Source organism: Spinacia oleracea, chromosome 6, assembly GCF_020520425.1.
Source record: "Spinacia oleracea cultivar Varoflay chromosome 6, BTI_SOV_V1, whole genome shotgun sequence".
Classification (NCBI taxonomy): domain Eukaryota; kingdom Viridiplantae; phylum Streptophyta; class Magnoliopsida; order Caryophyllales; family Amaranthaceae; genus Spinacia; species Spinacia oleracea.
Genome location: NC_079492.1, coordinates 123845698 through 123872833, shown reverse-complemented (window position 1 = coordinate 123872833; position 27136 = coordinate 123845698). Strand labels below are relative to the sequence as shown.

At 35.9% G+C, this 27136-nt stretch overlaps 1 protein-coding gene across 3 annotated transcripts; it reads right to left on the bottom strand.

Annotated features, from left to right (window-relative positions):
- Positions 1-23260, bottom strand: LOC110788611 (uncharacterized). 3 transcript variants are annotated; one of them, XM_021993234.2, is made up of 28 exons: positions 23022-23260; positions 22693-22885; positions 22482-22606; positions 19360-19476; positions 19083-19238; positions 18006-18466; positions 17802-17891; positions 13133-13254; positions 10967-11055; positions 10639-10855; positions 9234-9294; positions 5655-5803; positions 5449-5519; positions 5194-5367; positions 5011-5082; positions 4022-4126; positions 3852-3941; positions 3538-3613; positions 3354-3450; positions 3154-3223; positions 2819-2998; positions 2609-2731; positions 2427-2510; positions 2133-2317; positions 1910-2048; positions 1766-1825; positions 1073-1174; positions 1-619 (listed from the first exon to the last, which is right to left on the bottom strand). In XM_021993234.2, exons 1-28 carry the CDS (start codon positions 23097-23099, stop codon positions 506-508), a joined length of 3600 nt encoding a protein of 1199 aa, XP_021848926.1. In that variant the 5' UTR covers positions 23100-23260; the 3' UTR covers positions 1-505. The 3 variants fall into 3 exon arrangements, with proteins under 3 accessions (XP_021848926.1, XP_021848924.1, XP_021848925.1); XM_021993232.2 differs by having other exon boundaries at positions 17802-18466; XM_021993233.2 differs by having other exon boundaries at positions 17802-18466; positions 22482-22603.
- Positions 23261-27136: the final 3876 nt, after the last annotated feature.

Genomic DNA, 27136 nt, shown 5'->3' with positions numbered 1-27136 from the left:
TAGATAGAAAAATCAAGTAATTAAATTGCACTACTTTTAAGTAGCCTCAGTATATCTAAGTACATAATTTACACTTCATACGATTGATTACAAGTGCAACTGAACCGCAATTTACCGCACAGCAACACTAATAATAATATCATGATGAGAACTAGTTATGCCGTTACTGTACATACAAAATGCAAGATTTGCTTATTAAAATTTCTCAGGATTAGTATATACAGCAAATAGGTGTGGCTTTAGAAGCCAAAAAATCGCTGGGGAAAGAGAAGGAACCTATAAGTTGTAATTGCTATACATTGGGCCGGAAAGAAGGGTGTGAGGGGAAACCTGGCTAAATATGATACAAAGAGGATACAAGAGGCTTTGGAATGAGGACCTTTTGGGATGAGAGTTGCCACCATGTCAATCTCATTTGAACAGGGAACAAATGACGGGGAAAATTTGAGCGGCTTCTTAATCAAATTAACGATCTCCATCTTACTATATAAGATAAGTACCTCTTCTACATGAAATAGCTGAGCGAGTTTCTCTTCCTTGATCCACCTTCACCATATAATTCATTCCATTGCGTCAGCTCATTCATGTTGGTGGACTCTGCTGAGAAACTAGCACACACCTACATTCCATCAAGATAGTTATCAGCAATATTATCCCATCACAGTAGTTATCAGCAATATTTTCATAAATAAAAAAATACGATGTATAAGAGCATGCAAATTTGGTGTATGGCTCTCCAAAAGACACTCCTATCTCTCTTCCATTCACTAAATTCAAGAGTGACCCTACTATTGACGCTCTAAGCTCTCCAATTTCTCAGTTCTTTGGAGATACTTGGAGCTCCTTCTGGACACCAATTGAACGCACACTATGCCAACAGAGCACACCAACATTCCATTGCTATTATTATCAGCAACAATCCCAACAAATTATTAAGCATAGTTTCACGGGTTTTATTACGACATCACGTACGGACACAACATACATGCCATGATTAGTATTAAACCGCGTTGTAGAAGCTGCTAACTTGCTCAGTTCGCATTTAACTGAATCAAAGAAGTGGACAGAGTACCTGTTCTTGAGCGTACTTAAAGTCACTCATGTTTAAAGGACGAATATCATCCCCACTGTATAATACAGCTGATCTGTTCTCAGCTAACGCTAAAGTTTTCTCCTGCAAAGAGGGCAACAATAAATATTAAACAAAAGTTGCATCATACTAATGTAATAATTAAAAACTAAATAGAATTCTCTCCAGATGTGATTCGTCTCGACAATTATAATAAAAAGTTGCATATGTTGAGCACTATAAGTTAAAACGTAGACTAAATCTAAGCATGCCAACAGATTTGTAGTGCTGATCATATTAGTAGAATACGGAAAAATGTCGGTCTAACATTCAATTGAATAATAAAAAATACAGAGACTAAATAATAATATTCCCTTCAGATTCATTTGTCTCAAAAATACACAAGCCAAAACTTAGACTTCTTTATTCCCCTTGCCAAAAACAAAGTAGTTTCAAATGATACTGGGTCCAAGATTATCATAATGAGAGACAATAATGTTGACACATGTAAAACCAGTACAACACAGAGGTTAGTGATCTATTTCAGTTTTAGCATACCTGAGCCAAATAGACAACTTGTACTAATAAGAGTTTTTTAGCTGATGCAACTAATTAACAACTGACATGACTATTTGTACTTCAGATCACAGGTTCTGCAGAGAGTCAACAAGAATACCATAGAGAAACTGTCAATACCTTCTTCTCTGTCTCCAATATTTCTCGGATGGGACAATAGGCCGCAGTTACACAAAGATTCTGCACACAACAATAACGAACCAAGTCACAAAAAGTATCACACAAAAGGCCTAACAAAAAGAAAACAAAGGTATTTATTAAAACCTTCAAGTCACTTCCAGAGTATCCCTCCGCCATATTTGCAACCGTAGCCAGATCAACATCAGGTGCCAGCTCTTCTTTAGCCAAAATTACACTCAGGATCTTTTGCCGGTTAGTTGCATCTGGCAAACCGATCATCAATCTGCCACACGTAAAAAAAAAACCAGAAACATCAATAAATGAACCATTAAAATTACTGAATGGAAAAAAAAAATCAGGAGATGACCTCCGAGGCAGCCTCCTGATAACAGCTTCATCCAGGTCAAAAGGCCTGTTTGTCGCTGCAAGCACCAACACACGTTCCCTATCCTTAGTACGCAAACCATCCCAGTTCACCATAAACTCATTCTTCATCTTTCTCATAGCTTCGTGTTCACCAGGATTTTCGCGTCTTCCCAACATACTGTCAACCTAAAACGAGCATTTAATCAAATAAGCAAATTGGACATCAGGGATAACATGAAGGGGAAACCTCCCCTCCTCACCCACACAACACAACACAAGGAACATCTTAACCAACCTCGTCCACAAAAATAACGCTGGGTGCTATCTTACTAGCCAGTGAGAACACTGCTTTGACATATTTTTCTCCTTCACCGAACCACTGTCAGCAAATTATATAAAAATATCAGTAAGAAAAAAGGCAAATGGGCATAGAAAGTGCAAGCAGATAAAAAATTAAAAAATAAAACCAAACACCACCTTAGATGTGATGCTCGACATTGATATGTTGATGAAATTTGCACCAGCCTCTGTAGCAACGGCTTTTGCAAGCATAGTTTTCCCAGTACCAGGGGGGCCAAACAAAAGTATACCCTTGCAAGGCTGAAATAACACAGTTACTCTACTAGGAGGATGAAATAAAGAAAATGGAAACACAGATCCATGAAGTACATCAAATGTATCAAGTACCTTTGTCAATTGTCCTTTTGAGAATAACTCTGGCCTCTGAAGAGGTAACATTACTAATTCCTTCAATGTATCTTTAACATTTTCCAAAGCCCCGATGTCATCAAAAGTTACTCCAATCTCAGTAGCTGGAATAACATCACCCAGAAGCTTCTTTTCAAACTCATTCTCAGTAACTACGTCCTGAGAAACAAACAAGCTGGTTTAAGTCTAACTAAATGAAAAGGGCAAAAGAATGTAAAAGCCCACTTCTCCATAAACACATGCAGGTAAGCTTATTCGCACAAATCTCAGCACATAAAGCAAAAAGGGGAGAAAGTAAGATGCACATTTGATACCTTCAGCGATTTCTTGGTACTCTTGGTTTCATTTTGGACACCATGCAATATATCAAGCCCGTGCCTTATACTGTAAAAAGGAATTCAATGTTTCACTGAGAGAGGATTATGCATATAATTCTAGACAAGCAGAACAAGGGTTTTACTCTCCCCTTCATAAGCAAGAAGCAATCAAAACTAGGAAACAGTTATATAAATACCTTTCACTAGAGATAATGAGTTTTGACTCACTAACAGAAGCTTCGGCACAATGCATGAAGTGACGAGTTAACGCCCAACCAATTACTTTGTCTGCGTCTGGAAATTCAGAAGAACAAATGTCAGGCAGAGGTTGTCATCTAAACAGAAGACATACTTGTAAATCTAGAAGATCAGGTGACTAACTTTCACTAGAAAGTGCTTGATCCTTAATTGAAAGTGTCTCAATGTCATGACAGTCTATTCCAACGCGGCTGAGTACCTTCAAAACACAACACCAAACTTATTAGTAAAATCCATATTATAAGTAAAATAAGTCCAGCCGTTTTAAGCAATTACTTTTCCCTTTACATATAGACTGCTAAGCCTACTAGCACAAGAAACAATCACCCACGGGGAGTAGGTTTGGATGTGGTAATGGGGGCAATCAGCTTAATTCCAAATTTTAAAATTTGCATTGGTTACTAGTACTACAAACTAACACACTGGACATGACTTACAGATCGTATGCTAACAATGTTTGACTGTGCTTTCAGAGTTTCCATGTCACGCTCCAACTTCTGCTTCCAATCTAATAGCACATTCTCATCCTGTCACAAAGCAAGCAATTATGATCACATGAACCAAGGAAATATCCGGAGAAGCAATTAAAAGAGAATATGGTCAGCACCTGAGGCATCTGTACAGTGACTCTGTTCGTGAATAGACGAGTAAGCTGCTTCATTATCTTGGATGTGTCCTTGTTAGTTCTATCAGTTAACCGACCAAAATTGTCCTGAACAAGAAGATATACTTACCCTTAGTAACTCTGTCATTTTTACAGAAAAAAGCTTCAGATAGGAACTTTAGAGGAAGAAGTTGTTAGAGCGAAAAAATTTCCCCAAAGAATATTTCATAGAGGTAAGCTTAGAACTTTTGATTAAGTCCTGTATCCTAAACAATACTTCTATATCACTAAGAAGTAAGAAAACTACAACTTTGAATGAAAACATGTCGTGGAGGGTCACGTAAAGCAGAACAACAAAAAATTGTTTTCTTAAAACAATTCTTCGGCTTTTCTCCAGACGAAAAAACCCGAGAATCAAGCATTAACAAATACTTCTCTAATAACAAATGCATGCACTCATATTAGCTTTATAATTTTACACTCCCTCTTGTACACAAATAATCTTCCTGTTACGCTTGGATACGCATATTACGGGATTTAGTAGGGTGAGGGGGATGTTTTGGTGACAATGGGGAAATAAGAATAAATAAATTGATTAAAAGATAGTTGGTGAAAAGGACCACATGGGTTGAGTAGGTAAATTTTCTATTTTAAGTAACAAGAAGATGCAATAATTCTTCTCTTGCATGTTCAGTAGTTTGTGTAAAAGAAGGTATCAATATGATTTTCTTCAAAAGTTCAAGTTCACAAGAATATATGACCACATAAGTACATCTGTAACTGAGGGACACAGACAAGACAAACGGAAAACTTAGGATGATGATCTGGAGTTTCCCCAATTAAAGGAATCAATTTGAAATTTACCAAAAAGATACAACCAGAAGATTTTCTTGCACTACCCCAGCTCCAATGAAGAAACAAAAGGTAAACGAAAGTACAGAGAGAGTGCTATCTCACTAGAATCGACTCTGAAAGGGTTTCAGTAAGCATACCGGAAAAGCAAGATCAAGCAAAGCTGTGTGATTGCTGCCAAATTTTGTAAATAATAAACCACCTGGATGAGACTGCAATTTTTTGATTTTAGAAAATGTCAAAAACATCAATAAAACTATTAGAGACTAAAAATATCAGCAACATGTCTAGTGCAGAACAAAAAATGTCAACTGTCAGGATACCTTCTCTTTCCGGCCATCTGCTTGAGTAAGGGAGGCAATCACAACCAAGTTATCAGGCAGATTTTCAAGCTTGCTTTTAAGTTCCACATATGCCTCAGGATTCCCTGCCATACACTTCTCCATATCTTTCAAAAACAAAATCACAGGGCCATCTTTACATTCATCTTTTGCAACCTATTAAGAGAAACATCAGAAACAAATGTAAGACTGGGAAAAAAAATGCTGGTCTTCCAAAAATTATAAAATTATGTTCACCTCAAAGATTTCGTTCACCACAAGTCTGTCAGCATCATCACCACCCGAATTTTCCAAGCATATCAAATCAGCTACAAGGATGACCATCAAAAGCCATTAAGCCAACGAAAAAGAAAAGCAAACAATGTCAATGCAAATGTGAAACACAAGGGTAGAAGCCTTAAGCAGCAGATGAGCTAGACAACAACGAAAGGAAATCACCTCACCTGCACAAAAGAAACCATGATCAGTTTCACAACGGCCCCCAAGATCGTTACCTTCAGGAACAGATTCGTCAAATCTGACACCAATCTTTGATGACTGATTTTCCTTGAAAACAAGGACAACCTTTCCTCGGTTACCATAGGCAGGACCCCTGCAAATGCAACCCAACATCTTTATTATGAATTTACCAACACGATAAACCTTCTTTAACAACATCTTTGTTATGAAATCAACTTTTGCCCCTAAAGTACCTTTCTAGGAAAGTATTCCTCCTCACAGTACTGTTGTTTTAGAATCATTTTCCTCTCAAAATAAATCTTGTTCCACAATACAACAGTACACCTTTGACAAGATATTCCTACCATAGCCCTCCTCCCTTACCAATAACTGGATTTACTAATTGCTAACACACATCATCTTCCAGCTAAATTTAAAAGTATATACAAATGCGTTACCTATCCTCAATATAAGTTCAGTACCCTTAAAACATACAAATCAGAGGGGGGGTAAAAAAAATTAGAAGTAAAGTAATCACATTTGAGGCAAACACCTTTAAACACAATGCATAATTGTCGTTGCAGTCCTCCAAAAACACTCAAAAAAATGACTACACTTCCAACACCGTCAAGAAGAAAGCACAAAACATTTTATCATGGTTCAAATAGGAACTCATATAAAAGCACCAAAACTAATTTTAGAAGTTGGGGAATAAGAGATCGGATTCAAATTTACTTCCTCATTGGCAAAAGGGATGGTAACATCCTGGAAGTGAACCAAAAATCATACTGGAGCGAAAAACGGTCTCAACAACTAATGAAAGTGTGGCAAATGCACTTTGGAAACCTTTTTTCACCAATTCTTTTTTAATAAGAACTGAACAACAAACTATAAGCACATTGCCAAGAAAAGAATAAAACGATGGCGTCTAAAGTTAGTTAGGAAAACATATCAAATTGGATATGGGAAAGCTTCCAGATTATAAGGGAAATCATAAGGGAAATCCAATGGGAAAAAGGAGCTTCACTGGCTAACTATTCAATATTAGTTCTTGAAATGACAGAATCTGTGAAATTATTGCCGCTCTAGAAGAAATCCAGCGAGTCCCTATGAAAATTTTAGAAATGAGTCACTTTAATAGACTTCAATATCATGTTTAAAATGATTTTGACGTTGACCAATTGATAACAAGTTATCTCCTACGTCAGAATTGTAGAAGAAGAACTCTATGTAAAGTGAAAACCCAAAAGGAGAGTAAGGGAAATTCGACACCGAGTTTTATCGATTAGCATATTCTTCCTCGTTTAAAAAAAGTAAAAAAGAAAAAGAAAAAAGTAAGTTCAACTATTCTTCCATCAAAATGAATCCAACATTTCGTAAAAATAGTACCATTACGGGTTTGCCTTTGATTCCTTGGAGAAAAGCAACTGAACTCTAAAACAAAGAATGCCATTTTTCTAAACCTTCTACAGATTTCTCATGATAAAATTGTCACAACTGGAGCATAAATCCCCTTTAAACGCCTTCTTCCATTAGAAGCAAAAACGTAACATTTTTAGGGAAAACGAACCAATGTACATTTTGTTTCAAAGAAAATTGCCTACAATCTCCAAAGATAAGGGAAAATGTTCGCTTGAAATTAAAATTGCCAATCAAGAGAATAAATATGAAGAGGTTTATTCATCTATGTTTCATGAAGGATATTAATGGAAAATATCATCACAGCCAGAATGCTTGAAAACAAAACAAAGCAACATTGAAAACAAATTTGATATTGAACATCGAAGTATAACCAAAACCCTGCCCTCATACTCCAAAATTAGTGGCTAATAATGAGATAAATGGAAAATCAAGAAGAAATCGAGTTCTCTCAAGTCTCAACCATGAAATAATGCAGATTCAAATTTCAAAATTGAAGGGTTAAATGACTTAAATCTTATTCTCCTAGGACCGAGTTCTTATTCTGGCTAATAATAAGATAAATGGAAAATCAAGAAGAAATCGAGTTCTCTCAAGTCTCAACCATGAAATAATGCAGATGCAAATTTCAGGGTCAAATCTTATTCTCCTAGGATCGAGTTCTTATTCTCCTGGGAAAAGACCGAGTTCTCTCAACATTAAAGGGCCAGGATTTTAAATATATAATAAAGGGTCAAATCTTATTCTCCTAGGAACAAATCGAGTTCTCTGAAGTCTCAATCATGAAATAATGCAGATGCAAAATTCATAATTTGTCCTCAAAATGACATATACTGTAAGCAACTTGATAATGAAGGGGAAACTAACATAAAGGAGCTACTAATAATCCACTGGACAACACTAATAGTATCAACCCACCACACAATCCAGAAACCTATTCAGACATCTTAAATACTGTTCAAACTTGATTTATACCTGCCACTTCAATTTTTGCTCAAAATATGATCAGCAGCCACAAACACACATCACACACACATCGTGGAGATTTGAAAGGCTTTGACACTCGTGTTCTTATTTGGGTAACAAGATTTATGTTACTACATGGTTTTTAGTTGTTCAATACTTCAATATGACTTTAGGCACTATTCACATATTTCTCTTTGACCTTCGTTTGATTTTTATACATAAGTAAAATAAACATAGTCAACATGGATCTTGTTACAACCGTTCCGATATATAGTTTTTCAAATATAGATTTTTATAATGTTTACTAGTAGTAATAGTTAATTAGAGTGACAACTGACAAATGACCAAAGTTGTGCATTGGCAAACATACCCAATCAAAGTGAAACAACTAAAAGAAAACAGACGAAGTATTATTTTATGCATTGTGGATTTTAGTGAGAACTGATCAAACATTTAGCATGGACCAGAACAACTTTAAAGGGCAATATAAAGATAAGCAGGTCTAGCGACTCTAGTGTAATAAGAAATGAAGTACAGAAAGCCATTGACGAAGTTACTCAATATGAAGGTTAACTACTTAATAGACATTGTAACCAGTGACGAAAGATTAAGTAATGAAGGAATAGATACTTCGGTGACTTCATATACAAGGACCATAAGGCATAGCGCAGCAATAAAAATAAACGAAGAGGGCCACGATGATGTTAGTATGCTACTACAAGGATCAGTTAATGATGTCGCTAAACCCAAAATGATACATTTTTTGAAGGACAAGAAAAGTCACAGAAAACCGAACAAGAGCAAGTTTATATACTTTAAGCAATGCACTTGAAGATTGAAGGGCAGAAACTGTAATCATGCCTCAACATAGCCATGATATTATTTATGTTCTCAGACTCCGGTATATCGTATATTGTTTGAAACAAATATTATTGAATTCCTCTAAACTTAAAGCACTTGCTAAGTTGGTCATAGGTAGTTAACTCTGTCTCTCATTGTTTCGTTGATTTTTGTACAAGCATATGTTGGATTTTCGTTGGTCACAGGATAAGCAATTTAAGATCATGGCTTTTACCATTAGATCACTATAGAAAGACATAATGCCAACACTATAAGAACATTGACAAGAGCAATATGATTGGAAAGATACCAACATAGTACATGGCTGAAATAACAATACTGCAGTTCTTTGAACATACCTCAAGGGCAGTAATGGCAGAACCCCAGAAGGCATTGCACCTAAATATTTTACTCTGTCGCCTGCACAGAGTTTGATAAAGTAAAGTTTACTTAAACTTCAGGCCAGGAAAGAAGATAAAGGATTCACATGAGGAAGGTGATTCATTTCTTCAATTAAAGTTGCATGACATAAAGAACATTTAGTTGCACAACTTAGGCCATGTAAATATCAGTCTTAATAAGTAAAATACTAGTAAATCCATTCAAGCATCCAACTACAACAGTAAAAATCAATTTCAATTGTATATGAATTACTCAAAATCAGTTTCAATGACTAAAGCTGTGTTCAATTTATTTTAAGGGTACAACAAATGATTGGAAAAAGAACATAATTACCTACACAAATGTCAGTACTATAAGCATGAATCTACAGGCGTCATTAGTCACTTGACAGATGCCCCTATCCAATTTAAATAGGGAAAAGAAACTTTTGCTTACCCCATTTGTCTTGTCAATTAAAAATTTCACAGACAAAATATATTGCTTGTGACTATGTCATATGGAGGCTAATTGTGCAAATAAATGTCATTTGCATCTTAATTCTATTCAATCCTGTATTTCATAATACAAAGGACAGGTATGTAAAACTTACATGCAACCACGGATAGGAGTGAGAAAAAAAATATAAAATTCAGTAGTTGTAAAGGATCAGCTAGGCAGAATGAAATATGCCTTCAACCCCATTCCTTTCCATTTTCAGTCATCACTAACCCTACTATCCACCATACCCACGGAGATGCCAGCTTCCCCCTCATTGGTTCATCCACTCATCACACAACTCATAGATTACCACAAAAGGCTTAGACATTGGTGCACTTAGGAACAATTCACAATTTATTATTTAACATAATCCATTATCAATGAAGTACACCAGCCGTCCAGCCCCAAGTACATTGTTGGCACTTTGCAGGAAGTGGAAAAATTCAGCCACACCACAACGTGAATGGCATCCCTCCAGCCTCAACCCCTCAACACTTGATACTAATGAAAGCCAACCTCAGAGTCAGACGGGTCGTAGAGTTAAAGCCTACAAACTGGAGTTGCTTTGTGGGGTCAGGTAGGTGTTCTTACCTATCCGCCCTCCGCAAGGGAAGCTCCTCCAGACCTCCTAAATATTGAATCAAACAATTTACTTGCAACACTATTCCAAGAGGAAAAATCCTTACAGTGAGCTCAAAAGAGACAGATTTTCAATAGAAAAATATGGGGAATCTGAGGGCAAAATATCATTTTTACTATTTCATAAAATAAAAAAAGCATCGTTGTGTAAGAACGAACCTAAAGCCTGGTGGTGTACTGGTAAATAGAGAAATATTAACAAATCAAGACAAAAAAAATGACAGGATAAAAAGCAAAAGCACAGACCTTCTTTAAAAGTGCACTTTCTAGAAGATGCAGTTGATGCTTCTTGCTTTGGGAGACGCGGAGCTGCAACAGCAGATCCCGTTATCTCCGCCTCAACACTCGATGCTTGTTTTTTATGTCGTAGAGAAGCCACAAATGATGAACGCTTTGCATGAACACTAGATTTTTCTGGTCTTGAGTGTTCTTTGTGAGGATCAGCTTCCTTAGCTGTAGATCCCTGTAATTGTGAAAACATTAACAGTCAATTCCTACCCTGGCCAACCCACCACAGTACTAAATCCTTAAATTAACAAATAAAATAAAACAAACAGCAGCCAAAGGAGCTCACCGGCAAAAGAAGACTATCAACTACAAGAAGTTTTGCACTAAAATGCTTAGCCAGTGCCTTAGCCAACGTTTCCTGATATATCTCTGAACCTGTAATTTATAACGTGTCAATTAATGATTAGAGAGTAAATATGACAATATCAAGTTCACTTCCAAAAAAGCTATAAATGCGTCTGAGGGATGGTTCAGATTTATTTTTTCAATTAAAGAGAGTATATAATCTTAAAAACCACTTCGAAAAATAAATACATATTACGTACTTCTTCCGTTCTTATTTATATGACACAATTATTTAGGCACGTTTGTCAATGCGCAATTTCAAACATTAATATCTTCAATTATGGATACAAAAAATTATAAAAAGTTGGTATTTAAAGTACATTTATTGAGACGAATCTAACAAGACCCCACACGACTATGTTTTTTCTTAAATATAAATCACAAAAGGAAGTCAAAGAAACTTGTGTGAATAGTGTCTAAAACCCAATTGTGTCATGTAAATAAGAATGGAGGAAGTATATTCAAATATGAATTTTGTGAAATAATATACGAAGTATAATATATTCATTATAAACTATAAAGTGAAATACTCCCTCCTTTATTACCCAATTATTGTAGACTCTTTTTTCAAGGAGAAGTGAGTGGATACAAGAAAAAGGTGAAAAAACTCCGAAAGAGTAAGGGAGTGGTAGTAAAATGGTGGGTGAGTGTAAGAAAGAGGTATGTAAAGTAGGAGAGAGATAGTGGAAAGGTGTAATTATTTTGGGGAAAAGGGTTAAGATGGTAATATATGTTTGAAAAAAATGGAATAAAGTAGAAGTGGGTAGAACAACAGAAACACCTTTCTGGAAAGCTAGGTTGCACGAAAACGAGTACGGGAACGGGTACCGGGACGGAAAACGGCAAAATTAAAATTGCAAAAAACGGGTACGGCATGGATTCGGGAAAAAACGAAAAAAAAAAAAAAAAATTACCCGTGCGTAGCTTGTGTGTTAATTGAAAGTTTAGACGTAACAATAGAAATTAATAAAGAAAATAATATTAATAATAATTAACACAATCACGTAAATATGGAAGATAAAGGACAATGATAGAGTGACCCCAAGGGTTGGTAACCCTTTCAATATTGAATTTTTATTGGTTACAAATGCATTAAAATTTTACATACAACACTCTCTCTCTTCAATTAATTATGCATATATATTATTTTATGTTATATGTATCTTGGGGGTTGCCAACCCTTAGGGTCAACCAAACATTTTCCGAAGATAAAGACTCACATTTTTTAATTCTATAGTGGGTCAGAGATTAAAAATTCAAAAAAATAAAAATAAAAGAATATACAGCTGTCTTACTTATATTTTAAATTTAAAAGAGTCCAATAGGCAGCTGTCAAGTACTGATAAAAAAAGAGTCCTATAGGCTACAGCTGTCCACCTAACCTGCTAACCCATTTGCCCTACTCCAGTACTCCCCCGGTTCCCCCTTCTTTCTCTCTCCTCATTTGCTCTCATTTGCTTTACTCCAGTACACACTTCCCCCTTCTTTCTCTTCTTCCTCAACTCGACTTTCGTGGAGGACTCTATGTCGACTTCCATGGAGAACTCGGAAGCCCTCGCCGAAAACTCGAAGAGAACGGTGCGGTATTCAGAACCGCCGTGCGAGTGTATAGTAGTAGTAAGAGGAGCCATTGTTACACTCTACATTGTACAGAAGCTTGCCCAGTTGGTGCTGAATTAGGGTTCAAGTCGTGGCCAATTAAAATACGTACCCAAGCCGTCCCCGAATTTATCTAAACCGTACCCAAAAATGACCTGCGTACCCGCCCGGTTGGATTCGCCATGGGTACGTATCCTGGGCGTACCCGTACCGTACCCGTACCCGGTACGGGAAACGGCACCTCCCAGGCGTATATATAAAATGTCCCATGGTTTAAAATGTCTTATTTAAAATGACTGATATTTGTAAACCAACCAATTTCTTTTCAGTAGTCCCATTTTATATCAGTTTCTTTCCGAGCCCCATTTTATATCAGTTTCTATACCAGTGACCAGTGTGACTACCAAGTACATAATCTTTTGTCTTTACTTGAAAGAAGCTTGTGCACTCACGGTTGAAATTTCTAATCTGAATTTGAATTTCCTACTAAATTGAAAAGCTATATTACCTGCAGGTCCCGATAAGAGAATCCTAGGGCAAACAGTAGGAAGCTCTGACGCGTACTTCAGCATTTTGCTACATTTCAAGGGTATATATGCAGCAGCAACCAAAACATTCTTCGTAGTCTCACTGTTTCAGCAAAAATTTCTGTTTTTAAGAACTCATCACTTGGGTCAAATTCATACGAGGACATGTAAAAAAATTCTCAAGCTCACAAATATTTGTCAATTGGCTAAGCATAGAGAGGAAAAACATCACGCTTGGACACAGGGAATGCATGAAAAAGAAAGTAATAAAAATGAGGAAACAGTATAATAGATATACAAGCAAAGAACAGTACGAGTTCCCAGCTTACATCATCTCTTACCTAACTCCCCATGCAAATACATACTAGACGATTTAAGACCAAGTCGATTAACTGACAATGAAAGGAAGGCAGCACAAGTTGTAGGCAGGCTATATGACACAAGTACATTGCATAAAAGACTGCTTAACAAGAGTTAAACACATGCTAAAAAACAGCATTTAAGCCATCCAATCCCGGAGCTATTGCTCACGAAATGCGCATACCAATTACATAGGTATTGTATATTAGCCAATGGATAAATCACAAAAGAACATAGCAAGGATTACAGCGTATCATTTCACCCTATGCTGAACGCAGAACATGTTTAAAAAAAAGGGGGGAAAAAAACTTAATCAACCCCCACACATTCACTTCCTCTTTGATTCACTGTTACTGTCCTACATTGCCAGCGTCTCAATAGTCAACACACCCCCCTGCCTAGTAAACAACTCAATTTTCTTCTCCTCAACAAACAAGAACGTCATGTGGAGCACTGACTGATGATCGACAATGAAATTTGGAGTATCGATCAAATACATTGGTCAAAAAAAAAACGATAGCACTAGTAAGTCATAATCAAGATATTGTCAGCAAGTGAACCACTTCATCTCATTGGTCAAAGCCATCATGGGGATAAAGAAGAAAAATACCCTTTTAATTGAGTCGCTAAACCACAGACCAGTTGTGAAGAGGAGATGGTAAAATAAATTTAAGTACTCCAGTATAGCTATCAATTTCAATGACAGAGCAGAACCATATTGCATTTGTCTAGGATAGAGACGCATAGGCTCCATCCTCCTATGTGGCGTACGATAGGTGATTATAGGTCGAAGCCAGCTTGTCCTCTGACCATTGATTTTTTTTGGCTAAATCTTAGTGTTTATGTTAGGTGGATTTGGTAGTGAACATGGAATGAGGCAAAATATTGTGGGGGTGTGTGTGGGGAGAACCAAAGTGAAAGGTCGATAAAAGGGTGGAAGAATGTAGAAAGAGAGAAGAGAGTAGGAAAAAGATAAATATATAAATATGGAGTACATTTTTTTTTTAAAACTATACAGAGTACATATATATATGTAGACAAGAGATAAACCCAATATATATTTACAACTTGGCTCTTCAGGAGTCCAGGACGTTATTACAATAAAAACCATCAGATCTAGCTAATTTGGCAGAATACAATCCTTTTCACACTTGTCACTTTAACCACTCTTCTCATTAAAACTTGTCCTCTTATAAAAATATGAATGTGTGTCTGTCAGATTTGGTCTGTGCCTGTGTGTAACACTTCACATTACTGAATTTATTAACAAAGTTGCACATACTCATCTCATGGATGTATTCTCCCATCTCTCTACTCATCCATGGGTCTTCTTAATATTTGTGCCATGACTCTACCCAGTAATTATTTGAAAACGGTGAAGTACAGGAACAAACATCATCAAATGTAAATGTGAATGTTTACTGACTTAAACAATACCACACAGGCATTTACATGTTTTTATATACTTCCTCCACCGACACACACATGTATATAAGTGCACACTACATACACACACATGTATCCACTTTCCATTGATTTTTTTTGTTCTACTCACTTATAATTCACCTTTTCACCTTAGTTTTAGAAAGGGTGTCCAAGGCTACCCTTTCGAGTGCAGGCGTCGGGCATCCCCAAAGGAGTCTAGAGTCGTGCACCTCATCACACCACTCCGCTTTGTGGTTTGAGGTGTGCAGCTGACTGACGGTGCATTTGAATTCCCTTTTATTAATCTCGCGTGACTTATTGCCTACCCAACAATCAGAAATAAAACAAATTCAGAGAAAATCCCAAATCCCCCAAGTTCCAAATTCAATTTCCATTTTAATTCTTTTGCCGACACCTAGTGGATAGCCTACAAAAGGCGCAGTGGTTTGGGCGAGGCGATTTAATGAGGCGCACCCCTTGAGGCGCAAAAAAAAAATCCCAACTACTTTTTACTGTTTAGGTGTGCCTAACTTCAATAGGCGCATAAGGACAGGAAATTCAAATCGCTTAGTGCTCCTTGAATCATTTTATACATTGGCGACACAAGAACATTCCCACTGTTGCTCTCTGATGATATGAGGTATGTAACCTTTCCTTCTCTCTTCTTCTTCTTTCTTCTCTCTCCTCTTCTCTTCTTCCCTCGTCTTTCTTCATCTCTCTTAGGTCTGTCTTTATCTCTCTACTCTTTTTTATTACCTTTCTATTTGGAAGCATTCGCTAGGAAATAAATAATACTTGTTACACTTTCTTTTTTCATTTGTCCCAAAATACTTGTTACACTTCCATATTAAGATGGCCCTACCAATATTTTAATGTCTATGTCTTTCAACTAATAAAAAGTTTAGTCCACACACTACAACAACAAAGCCTTTGTCACATAAGAAACCTTTTGCGATATGCGAAGCAAGAAAAACAAAAGGTTATAGTATAGAGAGTAAACACGCAAAATTAAGAAAGTGGAAGTGAGAGTAATGAGGCACGAAAAATAGGAAACAAGAAAACATGATCGGTTTAAAGAAGAGGCAAAAAGATGTTTTAAAGAAAAAAAATGAAGAAAAATGAGAGAACTTTGCAATCTCCCTCCACTCGACCCTATCTAACGTCATATTTTCATCAATCCATAATAAACTTATACCACTCTAAATCACCTTTTCGGAGTTTATACTCTCTCGTTTAATTAAAAAAAACTCACATATTATCTCCTTTTCCGTCTACTTTGTCAATAAAATAATTATTAATAATTAAACAACCACTTACCATCGAAATATTTGTGCAAATGTGAGTACAACATATAGTCTGTGACGAAGAGAGTACAGGCTGATTTTTTATTTTTGTGTGTTCTTTCCTTCATTTTCTGTTTCTAGTCACATGAACCCCTCCCAGTCTCCCCCCACCCCTCTGGTTTTCCCAAAAAGGCTACTAAACTTAGTGTAATATAATTGTACCCAGAGAAGTAATTATTTCACAGAAAAAAAATAACATGAAAAAAAAAAAAAAAAAAAAAAAAGGTGTGTGCCTTTTCCCTGGGCTACATTAAAACTAGAGTTCCATTCACTTTCTTTTACTTTATCCACCTTTTACTTGCATCCACCTTTTTACTCAATCTACATTATTTTATCCTCTTTTTTCTTACACTCATCTAATCTTTTTCAAATTCTCCTACAACGAAGAGTCTGTAGTAATAGGGTAGAAAGAAACAGAGTAATATGTATATAGAGATATACGTAGTATATATGTTTCAAGACAGTGTATACCTTAATTCATTGGTGTACGTAAGCAACAAAAAATTACCACACCAACAGTATAACAACAATAACAAACTGGGAGAAATAACCACTGACCAGTACAATATGTTACCCCAGACACAAGTATAAGGACCGGGTATAGTATCTGCTTGCCAACCACGCCATGGCTCAAAATTTTGGACATAACTTTTTACAGAAACTTGGAAGTTGGTGTGAGTACACAGCATTCATAAAATATGTTGCCAATTCTGAAAGAATTTTGCAGGGGTTTCCTAATTATTTTGTTGCAAAATTGGACACATTTCAAATATGATCCAAACGTCGAGGCTAATATTTTGGGGGATAAATAACTTTGTCCAAAGAATTGGACAATTGTGCAAGTGCACAGCATTCATAAATTGTTTTGCTGATACTCAAAATTTTGCCTGGGGCTTACCAATTAATTTGTTTGCACATTACACATACTTCGAGTATTACTGATCCAAACTCATATATCAGCATATATCACGCAAATTCCTCTCCTTTTCTATTCTCATTTACACTCATTTACCGACAAACACACAAATATATAAATGAGATGGTCCAGCTGAAAATGGAAGAGTCAAGTACTGGTATATGCACATGACAGAGCTAAGTGTATCGCATGGGTACGTAAAATAAAGGGTTGGCATAACATAGCTGGTATGAAGCAATCCAACAACAAAACAAACTATGAGAAAAGGAAGAGCACCCTCACTTTTCTCAATTGATGAAACAGTGCATATGATCTACCAATGGAAAAGAGGAATCCAACCAGGGAAAATGCCTAAGTAAAGCAGGAGCGCATGACAATAACCACTGACCTATGGCTTGCTGCCCAAAGAGAACATTTTCATTTATAATTCATGCCAAGGACAGATGCACAGGTCACAAACTATAGAGGGAGAAAAATTGCAGAGTAGCAAATGAGGAGACTAAAAAGGAACTTTCTACACAAATCATAGACACAGCTGAAGATGCATCAAGGTTGGAAGAGTAAATGGAAAATGTCAACATGAAGCAAAAGGGTAAAGTCACTAACCTTAGATAATATGGGAAACTCTCCATGGATACATCAATATCACCATCTGTAAGAATAGCCTTCCGTAAAGTGTCTTTAAAAGCTTGGCGCCTGGTTGACACAAAAGTTGGGCGATCAAGATCCTTGAGTAAATCCCTAATTTGCCTTTGCTCATCCAATAATTTCGATAGGTTGCCACTAAAATCAAAATCAGAGGTAGACGACCTTGAAAGCAGCTGCAAGAGCGGCCTCAGTTCATTATTTGAGCCAGGAACTGCTCCTTCTTCAGTGTCCACGACAGTATCCTTTGGTACATCAACAGCATTTATATTCTCATCAGACACAGGACCCAATTCCTTCTGATTCAGGGAGGGACCAGGATAGTCTTGAAGTTCCATGCTATCATTCATGTCAACATCACATATACCATTATCTGATTCCCCAGAAAGTGATCCCACAGCTGAGTCCTCATCATTTCCTTTTGAAGGAGAAAGTTGTGAAAGACGTTTGCTAAAGGTTGTCAGCGAAGCCAATATTGATGCTCCGGCAACAGCAGACAAAGACGAATCTCTTCCTCTTGCTTTGGTGTCTTTTCCTGTAACTGGGGCGCTCTGGGCTTCTAATATGGCCATTGACGATGGTACACCAGGAGCAGCAATGGTGTCCTTTGAAAGTTGCTGGAAAATCTGTAAATTTGTTAAGGAAAGTGCTGTGCAACAAACACTCAACCTACAGACACAGCAGCAGGAAATCCACTACTGACACCAAAATAAACACACAAATAAAATGGGAAATCAGCAAGTCAGAGTACTGAAACATAAAATCATTGTGTGCAGTTATGGAAAATCGCATCAGCTGCACAAACAATCACAATAACATTAATAATGAATATCAATACTCCCTCCGTTCTTGAATGTTAGTCCCTTTTGGAATCTAAGACAATCCAACATAAGTACACAGGTTATATGAATCTCAATGGAATATAACCCATGTGGGTAAGAGGGAGAAATAAGTAAGGAGTTTAATGGGGATAAAGGTTTATTTGTGAATAAACAAGTGGGACATTTATTTGGTTATATAGCTGTCAAAAAAAAAAGTGGGACATTTAGATGTTCATAAGGGTATAATGGGGATAAATGTTGGACAAATAAGGAAAAGTCCAAAAGGGACTAACAAAAAAGAACAACCCAATACGGCAAGGGAACTAACATTCAAGAACTGAGGGAGTATCTAAAACCACCAAAAAAAAAGGCTGCCATATATATAAACTAAAGATGAGAAATTATTATTCCAGAAGGATACATAAGCATATCTCCCAGTCCCAGCAGAGGAAAAGATCAACTCATCACCGCCGGTTACAATCAGAGGAGGGGAACCCCTGCTTTGGACCTTTCCATTTACTTGCACGGTACCTTTTCCTCCGACGATTTCTAGTCTGATGACAGATGAACTCCCTCGCTAAAATTTGAGAAAAATAATGGGTTAGCTTTGTATACAAGAATCAACCATTTCCCCCTGTTGCTCCTCCACTCATTCACTTGCAAATACAATGACGAAAATTTGGTCAGAATGCACATACCTCTATGCGCAGAAGTTTGCATAATACTTTACTAACAGAAGGATCTTTTAACCAGAGGTCACATTGACGGCTATGACCAACAGTGAATTGAAAACCACAAATTAACTTGTGAGGATTCTGAAAACAGGGGTCAAAAAGACAAATCAATTCAACTGCTTCTGGATGAGCAGGCGATATTAAGATTAGAAACATATTAGACAAATTAACATTCTTGTATTGGAGTGGGAGGCTTGTTTTAAAGCTTGCATAAAACTATAACAGCTATGAGCCAATATGGAATTCTCAGTTGGTTGGATATTCGGATAGGTACAGGAAAGAAGAGCTATGATACACTCATGCACACCTATTCAGTTGTTCCAAAAGATTAAGAGAACATTTCCCAAAAAGTAGTCACAAATTACTGAAAATGGCTAGAGATGTGAATCACACTTGCTTAAGTCATAAAAACAAGGGAAGGGGAGATAAGATTAAGTCAACATCCTAGGTCAAAACCAATATTAATACACATGTTCTCAATTCTACTTAGTTTCCAGTTTACAGTCTACAGGACAGAAACTTAATAGCTTTCACAAATGGAGATGTAGACAACAGAAAACATACATGGTCCTGGATCTTGTAGCATAAAATTATTGTTACTTGGATTCTTTAATTGACAACAAATAGCCATGTTGGTCATTTAACATTGCAACATGGTATCTTGGAACATAAATCTTCAGAATTTTTACAAGAAAGACAAGTTTGACACATTCCTGTGTCCTATTAACATAGGCAAGAAACCCAAGAACTTAGAGGTGAATGTATCAAGTAACAAATACAACTACTGTACAAAATCAGCTTCAACAAAGCCACAAAGAATGTTACAAAGAGGAAAATAAACAAGTCAAGATGAACCACAACCACTCTCTTCTCACTGTTCCCAAACTCATTTTGCAGGACCTAAAACCAACCACACCAGTTCCTTCAATCGATAAATCAAAAGGTTAGAAACACAGCGTAAACTACACTAACTCCACTACAGATCATGGACAAAATGACACATGACCAAGAACTTTACATAAATCACGTGTAGAAATGATAAGTGACTAGATATCAAACTCGGCCATAATTAATTTTACAAGAAGTCAGATAAATGGAGAGCCATGTCCCCAAACCCAGATTGTATCACCATTGCAATTGCTAACATAGATGTGAATTGAACATTTGGATTCATAGACAATAACATCATTGATATTGCTATAATAATGGCCACAATGCTAGAGGCATTTCACAGGTTTCTCATTGCCCTCCACAGCCATCGAGGTATGAATTAAAAAAGATTTCAACTATAACATATTATTAGCATCTATGGTGTGATGTTTATTAAATAAACCTACGGGAACTTTAGAAAGGAGTTTAAACTTTTTGTGTGCACAAGTCTCAAGAGCATAAGCATAATTGAATAAAATAATGATTTAAAAAAATAATGCAGTAGCATATAATTTAATTAATATATGTTGGCATGTGATTTTAAACATGCATTTGTTGAAAAGCTTTTTGTGGCACAGCAAGTGGAAAATCCTTTACTCGGAAACCTTGTACTTGACAGAACAGACTTCATTACATTTGATGGTCCCACTTCAATGACTATACAACAAATGGAAGTGGTGGATATACTGGATAACAAAAGGGAGGACTAAGCGTTCTAGTTCTATTGTTCTATATTTACCAACCTTTCTGGACTTTTTTAAGCTTTTATTTCATGTTTTTTAGACTTATATTTTGGCTTTTTATTTACCATCATAATGTTAAGGGCTAACCGGCTAATAATGAAACCAGGAAGGCCAATTACCAAAATTAAATCTTGTCAAGTCAACACCATATCCTTGCTCACCACTTACCAATCAATATGCAAAAGCTATGTACAATTTTATGATGAAATATAAAGCACGTTGAGTTTAATGGGACATTACCACTTGCTTTGAACTTACTGGAAAAGAACGCACAACCAAGGAAGCACTTAACCATAAATGTTATATCAGTTATATAGTTAAGTTAACCCCTTCCCGTCAACAACCAATGTGAAATAATACATGTCAGTCACAAGAATATTACGGAGTAAGACATTTTTTGTCATTGCCTTGCATTAATTTGAAATAAATTTGCTTTCTTGTGATACAAGCTCCGAATTTTTTTGAAGCAAAGGGTGGAAAGCAAAAAATATCAATTCACAACCATTCAAATATTTCAAAGATAGGTCCAACCATTTTGGAGCAGCCAAAAATTGAAGGTTTCCAGACTTTTACATCTTTAAGTAGCTTAAATAATACTTCAGGAGTTAGAAAAATGCTACACATTGAAGAAAGGTTAGATTCCCAACTCAATTTAGCCCAATGACTATTAACGTGAGAGAGTCGATGGGAAAAAAATATGACGTAATTGTTTAGATCAAGCAACAGCATATCACATTAACGGTAATCATCGATTCCCAAGAGGTATCCTAATGAGTTCTCCTAACCCTATTACTTTACTTTATCAGTAATCTACTGCTAGGAAATGCTAATTTCCTTCAACCGAAAAGAAACACCGAACATAACCCTTTGAGGTAAGGGAACACAACCATGTTCCAACTGCAAATAATTTACTATAAATAAAAAAAATCTGCGGGTACTGGGAGGTTAACTATTTCTCCTAGAAAGGTTCATTATGCAACTTTAGGTATCTAGTATAATACTTATCCAGAGCAGTAAACCAAGTTGCGTATTGCCCTATTCTACCAAGCAGTTCGAGATTTTGACAACAAGTAAAATGAACTTGCAGTTTAGCATTAAAATATATTCGGTAATTTGATATGACTTATATCTTCAATAACAAAGATGCCTTCAAAATTTTGAAGCTTCAGCCAATTCTCCTAGTTTCCAACACCAAGTCATGAATTCGGCATACTCGACAAAATCACATGATTCTTAAATGTTTTTATTGGCAAATCAAAAAAGAAAACAATACAAATACAAACCCCGGAACTTAATTCACAAAGAGTAAATCAAACCTTTAATTTGCCACCGCAAAACCCCAACACAGGGAAGAAAAAAAAAAATCTTCTACGTAAAAACCCCAGTAAAAGAGCAATTTCTTACGATACTAACCTCGGAGAACTGTGAAATGAGCTGCGCCCATGCCGGGAGATCAATTCGATGATTCTTCTTCAGGCGTTGCCGCTTCACGGTCGGCTTGGTTTCTTTCTCATCTACCACCGCATCCTCAATACCTACTAAAGAAGACCCGCAAATTTTAAAATCAGCGAATTAAACCTCAAGAAACCCAAAATGACGAACATGCAAAAAGGAAAGCACTTGCCTTCGACTTGAACAGCAGGAGATTTCTCAGGAAAGTTCAAATCTGAGGGTTTATCAGAACCGGTGGGGGGCAGATCAGCGGATCCAACCTCAGGTGGGTCCACAGATTGATTACCCGCAGCCACAACCTCCTCCTCGACTGGCAGCTGCGAAACAGACTTATCTTCCGTCGACGATGATGCTGCCTCCGATTCCTTCAATTAATCAACAATCAAACCAATCAATTAATCAAATCTTGAATCATAATCATATCTTGAATCATAATCAAAATCCAAAAGGCCCTAATTCCAAAAAAATGAATTAATAAAGGGGAAAAGAAAAAGATTGAACCTTTGAACGTTTCGAAGCAGGGAGCGGGGAATCAAGAGGACGTTTGGATGAAGAAGAACTTCGGCGAGTTTCCACCATGGTTAGGATTGCGAAGCTTTCTTTCTCTTCCAATTCGTCGTCTTCTTCCTCTGATCTGAAAGGTTGGTTTTAGAGAGAGAAAGAGATGGCGATTTAAGAGAGAGAAAGAGAGAAATGTAAATAGTTGCGGAAGATCAGTTGAAGAGCTTCTTCTGCGTTCTTTTTAGGTGAGCCTTTTTATATTGCGTTTATATTTTAATTATAGGAAGTTTATATTTATATAAGTACATATAAAATCAGTATATCTGTGGGATGTTTATTTTATTTTTATTTTTATTTTTATTTTTATTATGTCAAAATAAAAAGGACAAATTGTTTTTTACCATCTAAAAAAATTCAAAAATTGTTTTGTACAACCTAAAAAAACAAAAAATGTATTTTACCACCTAAAAAAGTAGTAAAAATTGTATTTTACCACCTAATAACGGGAAATTAAAGAAACCGTTACATGAATTCACAATAACGGTAATATTTCAGATTTTTTTTCACTTTTTATGCGATTTCCCGTATTTACTCCGTTGCCTTCTGTTCCCCATCTTTGTGTTCTTCCCTACTGCTAAATTTTTTACCCAAATTTCCTCCATTAATTCACGAAAATAAAATTTCTCAAATTCAATTACTTCTTCTGATCTTTGCAAAGGAGATACAAGATATTATTTAAAGTATTGTTTATTTGTGTCAAAAATAATATCTTATCAATTCGTAATGAGTAATTGAAACGATGTTAATTGTGTTCATAGACCAATTCGTAATGAGTATTGAAACGATGTTAATTGTGTTTATAAACCAATTCGTGTGTGTAATTGATTCCGAAACATGATGTATGTTAAGAAATTTTCCGAATTTATGATTCCATGACTTAAATTGACCCCTAAAATTGAAAATAAAATTTAGGGTTCATAACAATTTTGAATTAGGGATTTATTGAATGTGAATTGTTTTTTTCAAATTAATGTCAAAAAATGCTAATTGAATTTATTATGAACTAATTAGTATCATTTTTATATGTCAATTATAGGGAATAATGTCTGCAAATACGCAGTAGCAAATAGCAAAGCAAAGCATAGCAGATAAGCAAGCAACATTCGTACAACAGAAAGTAAAAATTAAACTAGGAAAACTAATGAACTTGTGCTTGAACTATCAAAATGACAATTATCATGGGATAAAAAGGAGATAACAACCTGTTTGTTTCTCTTATCAACGGAAAATTACTTTGCCTAATAAAACCAATGTTTTCTCTTATTAACAGAAAATTCAGTTTGTCTCTAATAAATAAACTTGTGGAAGCAAAACAAAAGCAAATTAAGCAGAATAGCATAGCATAGCATAGAAAAGCAACAGATAGCAAAGCAAAATCTAAGCTAAGAAGCAGCAGATAGCAGATTCAACATAGCAGATGCAAAGCAGTAGCATAATAGCATATCAACAAGCAGTAGAAATAGCAGATGTTAAGTCAAAAAAACTCACATGAGTAGTTGGTAAAACGGTTTATTTAATTTTCCCCTTTTTAGGTGGTAAAACACAACTTTTAAATTTTTTTCAGGTGGTAAATTACAATTTTTAGATTTTTAGGTGGTAAAAAATAATTTTTGGATCTTTTTAGGTGGTAAAAAACAATTTGTCCAAATAAAAATAAAAATAAAAATAAAATTCAAACGAATCAGGCTCTCTAATAAAAATAAAATTCAAACGAATCAGGCCCTCTAATAAAAATATTTTGAGAAAATTTATTTTGAATAGCATTCCTTGTACGATCATGCGCCTTCTGCACCTGTTCTCGATTAATTTTATGGATAACGAACCTGTAGAAAAACCTACCCAGTTGTCGAATCCTGTCTATCGTCCACTGCTGATGAATGTCTTGTGTTTGATGCTTATGTAAAGACGAGATCAAGATAGAAGAGTCAGTTAAAATTATGACTGAGTCAATAGAGCAAGAGATAGCCCATTGCATTCCATTTAGACATGATCTAGCTTCGGCCTTAGCCGCAGAATGTGACATGCCCCAGGCACAAGATCCAGTGTGAGCTATTGTATACTCTGTAGCTGATGCCAAAGACCACTTTGTTCCAGTACGGTGATTGTCTTCATTCCAAGCTGCATCCACCTGTAAATGAAAAGGGGTATGACCATTCCTTGTCGCCCTATTTCAACATTCCAAAAACCCGGTGGGTGAACTGGGGTTACTTCAATAAGACCGGAATGCAGACCCTATCATTGTCTAAACTTGAGAAGGGTTCCCAGCTGTTGCAGACCATCATGAATATGGGTGATCACAATGTCAATACTTCCTCTCTGATTCCGAAACACTCTATTAATCTGAGTAATCCAAAGGGCCCATAAAGTGCAAATAAAGTAGGACACTCTTTAACCATTCTTCCCATCCGAGCTGGAAAACAACGGGATATAATAGAGAATTCATTCCTGAAATGAAATATTCTTATCATAATAGAGTGAATACCTCAATATCCACTCATCCAAATTTGTTGTGCTAACGGACACAAACGAAACACGTGTTGCACATCTTCCTCGTGTAAACCAGTCGTCTGTCGCGCCGCCGCCGACCACCGCAGCTTCCTCCTCCACCGCTCGCACCTACTACCCCCGCCGACTCCCTATTCTCTCCTCTTTTTGTTATTTCTTTAAACCTTAAAATAATTAATGTTTTAATTATGTTTTAACAATTTAATTTATGTTTTCTTGATTTAAATTTAGTTTTATGATTTAATTACAGATTTCAGATTATATGTTTTACATAATAAAGTTATTAAATTTCAGATTCTATAATGTTGTTCAAATAAGGGTTTTAAATTATTAAAGCATGATTTTTTAGGGTTTTAATAATCTATACTATATATTAAAAGGCGTTTCTAAAGATGTTTATGTGACACGTGGCGCTCTGCCTATGAATCATTCATTCCAAGTGGTCTTCACATACATAAAAAATTTTCAAATATGATTTGCATAAGGCTTGAACCTCCAACCTTGTGTTTAAACAATAAAGCTTTTACCATTAAGACATGGTATGTTTCATGTCATCATTGTGAAAATAAAAATTAATAAGTACTCTGTAAATGCAAATATTTTAATGTAGTAACCCGAGGCATCGCCCGGGCCCAAAAACTAGTTAGAAAATCATAGTAGGATGATTATGAATGATGAAAGTTATTGTTTTTATGATTTTAAGCATGTTAAATATGTTTTGGAGAAGTTTTAAATTATTTTACATTGTTGGAAATTTTAAAGGGCATGTTTTATGGAGTTTATGGTGATTTATGGTCATTAGAGTAGTAAGTACTATGCTAGGAAATCTAGTAATTAAGTTTTAATAATGGGGAAGGTTCTAAACATGTTTAGGAAGGGTTTGAAGTACTTTAATGTTACTGTAAATTCATGGAGGATTGATATGAATTTATATTGGTTGTTTTTAGGTGGAGAATTCTTTGTAGGCGACTTTTGAGATTGTTAAAGTGGTCTCTCAATTTGTTTACACAAGGTACATACATACCTATGTGTTGATGGATGTGGTACTATGAATCGAAACCATGTTGAATTTATTTATGAGCTTGATTATGTTGGAATTTGCATGTTTGATGTCGTTGTATAAACATGTTGAGCATGAGAATTATATTATGAGGTTTATGTTATGTTGGCATGATTGATTAATGCAAGCATGTTGGTTCATAACTTTATATTATTTATATATTGGCATGATCATGATTGATCGTTGTTCCCTTTTTAGTATTTCACTACTTTATGAGGACGTGGACCTTGTTTAGTAAGTTGATATTTACGTACACCTATGGAAAGTAGTTGATCATAGGTAAAGGAAGGATTGAATTAATTGGAATTAATTCTAGATTGAAAGTTGCGTGATCATTTATTTAATCCCAAGATAAAAGGAAGTTGTAATTGTAGTTGATTGTGCTATTGATGTTGTTGATGAGTCATAACTATAATAATTGGTAAATCATGTAAAGTGAAACCGGATAGCAATAGCTTTAGACTGTGCACGTCTGAAGTGCCGGACAATT